At 44.6% G+C, this 8,935-nt stretch overlaps 1 protein-coding gene across 1 annotated transcript in view; it reads right to left on the reverse strand.

The window, feature by feature from the left end:
* ogdha (oxoglutarate dehydrogenase a) overlaps positions 1-8,145 on the reverse strand; it is a 45,608-nt gene extending 37,463 nt beyond the window's left edge. The window contains 2 exon segments of the mRNA XM_061671256.1: positions 3,786-4,190; positions 6,693-8,145. Of these exon segments, the coding sequence (XP_061527240.1) occupies positions 3,786-4,025 (240 nt within the window). The 5' untranslated portion in view covers positions 4,026-4,190; positions 6,693-8,145.
* Between the last annotated feature and the right edge of the window lie 790 nt (positions 8,146-8,935).

Consider the following 8,935-nt stretch of genomic DNA (forward strand, 5'->3'; position numbering starts at 1 on the left):
TTTTCTGACTCCAATCAGAACGAATCTTAGAATATCATACTACTTCATTCAGACGAAAGAGCTGCAACAGCTGCCACGGCGCATTTACTTCATGAAATACAAAATATTTCACCGTGATGAAATTGGCCTTTGTTTATGGCCGGCGTCATTTGGACTTCGTGCGCATCGTTTCTGCGTATATCCGCAGCGGTACATTACTGTACTTCCCGCTGCTGATCGCGGCTCACGGATGCAAATAGCCGTGGTCGTCTCCACAGAGACGAGGATCTCCGCGGAAGAAGGCGTCCCGACGGCCGTGACCGAGGAGCCGCGCGGATGTTCGTGGCAGACGACGACTGGGGCAGAATAAAGGTGAGAAAGTTGCGCAAGATCCAACGTAGCGTGGCAGATGACCAGAAAGGAGGAAGGCGGTCCCGGCCAGCGTCGATTTACACGTTTGACGGTATCGAGGCGGGCGGAAAAGTGACCCGGGTTGTCACTTTGGCCACGGACAAGCGAGGGTTCCTGGTTAAAGGAAGCCATTTTCAACTCAAAAGAAAAACTTTACCCGAGGGAGACGCGGCAGCCAAAACGCGCCAGCGTACTCTCTTTCCGGTTCAAAATATAGTTTTCAAATAATCAAATAGGATTTTTCATTGGTTGGACAATGATGTCGTTATTTCGGAATAGTACAAGATGTAACGATGTAATTCTGATTCAGAAGTCATTCGTTACAGTCAACACGAATAATGAATTGGGATTTAGAGGGAGAGTCCGAGCCCCGGTCAGCAGTCACATCATGAATAAATCGGAGAATATTGAATGTTGAGAAGCTTAAATCAGAGGATTTGGACCATTTTAAGTTCAACAATTGTTCTATACCAGACACATCGAGCTCCTGGCCCGCGGGCCACTTCCGACCCACCAGCAAATTTGTGCGGCCCGCAGGATCAATTTGAAGTCAGTGTGACATTGGCCCATACAACGGCATCAACCAAACGCGGGCACGTAAATCAATGGGCAGTGTCGTCTTATTTGTATGAATTATACAGTAATCGGTGTCGGGGGTGTGGGGATACGACAGTCGGCCAATCAGCTGCCAGTTTCAAAAGGCGCCACATTGCTACTTCTGCATCCATGTCGTGCATTTTAAGTACCGTTAACTGTTACTGCTAGTTTTGGAAGCTCTGTTCATTCACTGTCGACTGAATAAAGACGCATTGCCAAAGAACTCGCGGTTGTGTCAGTAATCTGACTGCAAAAAGTCAAAGTGAACGTGACTGGTAAAAAAAAAAACGACGAAAAGAACGCCGACAGACCTCTTATTTGATCGGCGGCAATTTTCAGATTCCTATGGGGTGAGTTTTCATTCACGTTATATACATTCCGTTCGTGTTTATTCGTAGTTTTCACAAAGATGAAAATTCTCCTCATGGTTGTTAGTGTAAATCTGACTGCAAAAAGTGTTTTTGGTGTCAAAAATCACACGTTTATAGGATTCTGATACAATAGATAACTATATGGACGTGATTCACTATTATTATTCTTATTTTCTGTGAAGTTTGAAGTAAATCTGACGATGCGCTTGCTCTCAGCGTGACCCGGAAAATGAGATGGCTCGAGCGCACGTCGCCATTGTTTGTTGTTTAAAGCTAGCTAGCTTAGTTAGCTCGGCGACAACCGTCGTAGTTACGAACTCAAAATCACTGGATGATCACAATTTCAACAAGTGCTGGTGATCATATGCTAAATTACGTTGGATGTTGACTATTTTTTATGTTGTATTTTGGTGAAAATATCAAGCAGCAGCCGTTGTTGATGTTCCCCTGAGCTTGTGTAGCACTTGGCTAATCTTCCTGGGCTCCACGTATAATCAACAGTACAAATAGATATAGTAGATACATTAGTACAGCACAGAGTACATCAATACAGTCGTTCCACATGATTCATTGACACAGTAGTTACACCAAATAAATGCTACAGAGCCAAACAAGTAAACAACGTTTGATGTGGCCGGCAAAAGTAAATCATTTGCGGCAACTTCCATGATTCTTGCTAAAATCTGTACCAAAATTTCACATTGTAAACATGTCATAAATAACAACGTCGAAATATCGCAAGCACGTTTTGTGACCGAACCCCTTTTTACAGTAACGTGAACAATAGTTGAACAAACTATTATCCTTGACTTCTGATTTGAAAACTGCTTATCGATCATTTTGTTGTGTATATATGATACTAAGATCAGGCGATGAAACATTGATATGGTGTCACGCTCATAACGGCCCTCTGTGGGAAACCGTACCAACAATGTGGCCCGAGACAAAAATGAGTTTGACACCCCTGCTCTATGATTTGATTATCAAAAGAATCATTTTGAGAATCAAATGATCCATGATCAATATGAATTTGATCATGGATCATTTGTCAATGAATTGATGAATTGTGACAGCCCTAAAGCACATCTTGCTTGTTTCATTTCAAATCCACTAACGCACTGTTCAGAGCCCTTGCCCCAATATTTATGGGTCTGACTGTGCTGCCATCAGTGAAGCATGGTGGTGGTCTTGCCATGGCGTGGGCATGGAGGAGGGTGTCAGAAAAAAAATGTTCGTCGCTACATGCTACACTAGTTCCAAAGTTTGTGTGTTAGCTGATAGGAGGTAGCATTTAGCAGGCCCAAACTCTCGGCCTGAGTCACAGGGCGTTAGAAGGCAAGAGGAGGGTGGGAAAAAACAAAAAACACTGTTCTCCTCTTTCAGTGGCAGACATTAGCGGCTATATGCTACGCTAGTTCCCCCGTGTGTGTTAGCAGCATAGCTAAAAAACACATCCCACGACTTGACAGGGACAAGATGCCAGAAAACACTTTGTGCTAGTCGTTCAGAGGCAAACATTAGCTGCTCCATGCTACACTTGACTACGTAGTTTCTAAGGGTGCTCCTAGCAGTTCGCTTTGAGTGGTCATAAGAATCAAGAATGAGTCAGAATCCCAAACTCTGGGCCTGCGTCACACTTTCCCAAACATTTACACAGGGCGGAGTGTCCTTTAGCATGGCGCTAACTTCCTGCTTCTACTGTGGCCTGCTGAGGGATGGAGTGTGAGTCATCTGTGGAGCGAGCGGAGCCAACATGACCGCAAATGCTTTGTGCTTCACTTGTCGCCAACATTCCCAAACATGCCCCCAGATTCACCAACCTTCTCTTGACGTGCAGACAAACAAAAACAGACTAGCTGCTCTTTGTCCTCATTTAAACTTTTGTCTAAATGAATCCAGATGGCACAAAAACCAAAATGTAAGTTGTAGCAGTCCACACTTATTTGTTTCAATGGAAATAAAAAGTTGTCAACAGAACTTAACGAGCAAAATTTGTGCCAGAAACGTAGCAACACTTCAACAACAGTCAACAAAATGAGGATGAACTTTATATTATGATTTTTTTTTTGAGCAGGTCAACCGTGATGTAAACGGCAGACGTACGCCTAACTGTATCACGGCTAATCAGTGTTTGCAAGAGAGGCCAAAAGTTGGAGTTCAAATGCAATACGCTGCAAAACCTACAAGACAGAACTCCTCTTCCACGGCGGCACCACAGTGACGCACGAGCATCGAAAAGGAAGGAATCGTTACGGCCGATTCCATTTCTAACCAAGACGCACGGTCTTCTCGCTAAGCTATTTGCCTAGTTAGCGGCTCTAATATTAACATCAACGTTAGTGAAGCTACTTGCGACTCCTTGGAAGATGACATTGTGCCGGGGACGGGGCGGGTGGTGTCCCCGCTGCCGACGCCCCCGCCGCTCACCTTGTGAACACTCTTCGGGTTCTCCAGCCAGGCGAAGTACATCTCCTCCACATAGTTGGAACTGGTCCCGTTCAGGAAGGGCTCCGAGGCCACGGGCGCCGTGTAGCGCCTGATGGGCCCCAACGTCCTTGTGCCCGAGAGGCCGGCGGCGGCCGGCGGCCGCGGCGGAACCACAGTCTGAGCCGCCTGCGAGGCAGCGAGCGGACGCAAGCGCGCCGCGCAAGTCCTTAATCGATGCATTAGTAGCGTCGTAGTCCTTCTGAAGCTGGCACGCGCGTGGCGGCAACAGCGCTACCGCTGACGATGATGATGGTGATGGTGCTCGATCCCGCCAAAAAAGATGAGGCTCCTTAAGATCGCAATAATGATGGTGGACAACAAGTGGTGCCTTCCTCCAATCAGATCCTGGGATGAGGAGACAGCGTGTAAGGAAGGACATTTTCAAAATTGGATTTCCCATTTGAAAAGTTACGCCAAGAGTCGCGTTTTTCTAAAGTGAGATTTGCTTTATTTCTTCTTAATGAAGTCAGGTTTTTCCCCAGCATTAACTTGTACAGAAATCATCGAAATTAGGAATATGAGCAAATCAGTTTGATTGGAATTCACCCGCGAGCACCAAAAATAACAAACGCCAAGTCAGGATTTTCGGCTTGGAATGAAAACGAATGCAAGAATAACAAACTATGACAAGAGCTGTGACTTTTCGTCATACTTACTGTTACTGATTATAGTTCTCTGTTTGTGTAATAGCATTTCATCAAGCCTTTTCCAACATTCCGTACTACAAAAAAAAGTATGTACGATTATGGCTGATATAGGATCGGACCGATATCGATAATCCAAATCTTTCTGCTCGGGTTGACTTCTGGAACTTGAAAGTTAACTGTCAATCGAGACAAAAAAAAAAAACTTTTCGACACCAGTCTACCAACTTTTGTTTTATGACATATAAGGCACATATTTTACATTAGAAAAATACTCCACACACACCACTAAACATAAATACTGAAACAATGCTGAACAATTGCCTTTGTACCTTCTGGTGAAAGAGCATTCAATTGTTTATGAAATTGTCATGATAGCTCCCTGGAATAAATAGATAAACAAAGGCGTGATTTCTAGACCATAAATATCAATTTCCTGATTAATGTACCAACAAACAGTGCTTGGTAAACCCTGTTGTACAGCAGTACAAAATAAGCTGTTTTAAAGTTTAAAAGTTGTCCTGTTTTCGACAGGATGATTACATTAACTTAGCATTTACTAGGTTTTTCCCCATCCGCATTGTATTCACCGTACGTCTTGATAATGTAGTGTTACAAGTATGGGAAAAGACGAATTAAAGCGTGAACAAGTTTGTTGACACGCATGAGGGCATGGCCTTAAATATGCGTGGAATTTAAAAGGAGGTGTGCCAGAGAAGGCAAATCTAGTTGCGCGCCACAAACTCGGAAGAAAGCGATTCGCCAGTTGGGTATGCGTGAATGATTCCGAGCGCAGTGATTGCGTCATCATCAATGCTGTGAGCATCTGACACTTCCTGGCCAGAAGAACATCACCGTGCTGAAGCAGTGTGAATCTTGTCGATCCAAAATTGTCATCACAATTGTAGTCAATGGCCTTTTTTCCCCTGACTAAAACCAGACAATAACTACATAAAATTGAGCGTACGAGGACCAAGTCGATGGCGAAATGTATTGACATCATTTCTGCCAGACACGGGATCCAATCAGAACTAATTTAGTTTGAAAAGGCGGGAGGAGTTGGCGAGAGAACCAATTGGAACAACGAGGTAAGGAAGTTACGCAGCCAGTTGGAGATTGAATGCATAATACGTGTTCAGAAACACCACCAATTTGAGGAGATATTTACAAGTCCAGTAATCCTGAAATCCACACACATTTGAGCACGTAAAGTAATTGCGACTTTCCCACTTTGAGAACCGCCGATTGACGATTCAGTTACTGCTTTGGTCCTTACCATCTGTCAGAAAAAAAGGCAAAACCGTTGATCAGTGTTGTTCTAAATAAAAGCAACGTTTGCAAATGTCTTCTTTTCAATAATTGCTTCATAGAGGACGATAGAAATGGGAAATATATACAGTTGAGAGGCTGAAATTTGAAGCGTGTGGACAAGCGTGTTGAAATTAAACAAGGTCTCTAAACAATGAATTGATTATGAAATAAGTGGCAGACGAATGTGATAATTGATCATTTGCTGATTAATGGTTGCTCCTCAACATTTACAATGCAATCAAAATTGAGTGAACACGAACACCGTCTTTCGTGATAGCAGTGTCGAAGCAGTTTGAAAGGGAAACTCAAAGTGTTGAGAAGCCCAACAAGTTTTTGACCTTGTTCGTCTTAGCCCCGGCCTGAGCCCCGCCCACCGGCAAGCTCTCCCGTCCCGATTGGTTGCCGCATCGGAAGCCCGCCTAAAAATAGACTGGCGTCATTTTCTAGTGGGCGGGGCCCCTGACAATCATCGCGTCGTCTTCTCCTTCTTGCTGAACGAAAACAACGTTCAACCACACGCAGCGAAAGCAAAACAAACGAAGAATTAGACGTTTGACAGCGTCGCCAAGAAAGATTTAGCATGGGAGCTAACTGCTTCCATAATTAGCCCGCTAGCTGCTACTTTTGCCTTTCTTTTCCGGCACGTTTGGTTTGCAGCCGACAGCGGACGCCCCAAAATGTTGGCTCGGTTCCCCCATGACTCGCGCCAAGAGTCACGTGCGTGTGTGCGTGCGCTGCTAGCATGCGCTGCTAGCAAGCTAGCGGGGTTTGTCTCGGTCCCGTTCCCAAGAAAGGACGTCGCAATTTCTTCGTCTTGGAAAAGGACGCCGCCGCACGTCGCAAGTCAATCGACAGCGAGCGTCGGTCGAGTGTTCTCGGCGGCTTTACTGACCTCCAGAAACGCTGCGGAACGGAGCGGCTCGCCTGTGTGCCGGCAGCCCGGACGCCCTTCGACTCTCCCGGCGTACGAGTGACAGCTCGAGCCTGGAAGTCGGCCAGGGAGGAAGTGACGTAGGGAAGTGGAAGTGACGCCGTCGGGACGCTCCAAAAATTTGCTACCTTTGAATTATTATTATTATTTTAGCCACTAATTAAACGATCGGTTGATGCTATACAATAGTATATTTAATATAAAACTATAAATAGTGTGTTGTAGTTTTTGGAAACGAAGTCACGAAGCACAGTGCGTACTCCGCAAGCCTCCCCCCAAATGTTGTCTGAAATGTTTTGAAATATTAATGAAAAAATGTAGCGTGACAAGGTTGCCGTTCCATTTGACGTAGGCCGCAGACGTCCGGTGATGACGTCACGTAGCACAACGCGTGCTCCCCTTGCGACAGAAGTTGTTGGGGTTTTTTTGGACAAGATGGCGACCACGATGGATGCTTTCTTTTGAGCTCGGGTATTATTGCAGCAAGACTACAAGATACTGGGTTGGGTACGGTTTGTGGGGCGTTTTTCCAGGCAATACTTAGAGGAAAGCTTTTTTTCTCACTTTGTCCTCGAGGCCGCGAGCTAAGCTACGAATAAAAGTTGGTCGGGATGCAGAAACGAGACCAATGGATGAAAATGGCCAGAAAAGAAGCAAGAAAAAAGGTCTGACTGGTTACGGATATGGAGGCGGATGTTTCTTTCCCAAGTTCATGCACACCTCACCTCTTCCTCAAAGAAGACCCGCACTGAAGCTACAGAGATGAAAGAAGCTGTTGTTTCCAATGCCGACATGTTCAGAGCTATTCGTGCTTTGAATGACCGCTTCGCCGAGTTTGAAGAAATGGTGATTAAGATCATTGAAGTGAAGTGAAGGACAATGTGAAGAGCCTTGACATTCAATCGAAGGCAACAGTAGACAGACAGGTCAGGAAACTTCAAACTTCAGGAGAAGCAAGAAGAGGCCGAGAGATACAATCTCCGTTTACCGAACGCCAGCGAAGATGTGAGAAAGGAGGTGACGGAGGTCATCGCTCACATCATCGCAGAGGAAACGAGCAAGCTCGGATTCGCGGTGGAAAGAGAGCCGACAACAACGGCACGCGTCCCGTCCCGTCCCGTCGTCGTCGTCGTCATTTTCGGCGCAAGGCTTGGAAGGCCTCGGTCAACGCCGACGTGAGGAAGAAAAACAAGCTTAGGATGGCGGACCGTCTTCCCTCCAACGAGAGACAACGTACAAACAAACAAGGAAAAAAGAGCAAATATTCCGCAGGTCACCAAAGGTCGAGAAGGTGATCGAAAGATCCTAAATTTACAATGAAAACCACCCAAGATTATGCACGGTTTAACAGACCACTTGAAAAGGTGGGAAAACGATCGCACGGCTAAGGAAATCAAAAAAGCTCATGCTGCGAAAGAAATTGATGATATGAAAGATTTGGATTCTTTATTGAAAAAAGATCATTCATCAGTGGATGAAGAGATAAGATTGAAAAGAATTAAAGAGGAAAGAGACAATATGGCTAAAGGAGCCTTTATAAGATCAAGAGCTAAAGGGCTGGAATTAGGTGAAAGAAAACTCCAGTTACTTTTTTGCTCCGGAGAAACGCAATCACAATGTTTCAGCTCCTCAGATCAACAATAATATAATCACTAATCATTTGGACATTTCCAAATATGTCGGTTCATTTTACACTCAAATGTACAAATCAAGTTATCAGGTTAGCGACCGTGACAAACGTATTGAATCAGGAAAGAAATGTGCACCCACAATTTCAGAATGAACAACCGATGACCAAAATTGAAGTCGACCAAGCAATCCACTCAATGAAAAAGGCTAAATGCCCAGGATGTGATGGAATTTCATTCGAGATCATTTATTCAGAAATGTCTACGAGTATGAGACAACTCTCATCAACAAACCGGACAAAGATCGGCGGCTCATCGAAAATTGGAGACCTATCACACTTTTCAATGTAGATTAGAAGATTCTCTCATTGAAGAGTTTATAAGTGAAACACAGACCGCTTTGATGACCGACCGTCGCATAAGCTCAAATAGAAGACTTGTTCTTGACTTGATTACTCTGACAATATTGATAGTGATTCTCCAGTTGTTTTTCTAGTTTTTATTTGAAGCTCTCCAGACTTTTGGTTTTGGTAAGAATTTTGTGTCACCCATTGAAATGTTTGATCAAGATATTAG

The sequence above is a fragment of the Phycodurus eques genome, chromosome 3 (assembly GCF_024500275.1).
Source record: "Phycodurus eques isolate BA_2022a chromosome 3, UOR_Pequ_1.1, whole genome shotgun sequence".
In the NCBI taxonomy this organism is placed as follows: domain Eukaryota; kingdom Metazoa; phylum Chordata; class Actinopteri; order Syngnathiformes; family Syngnathidae; genus Phycodurus; species Phycodurus eques.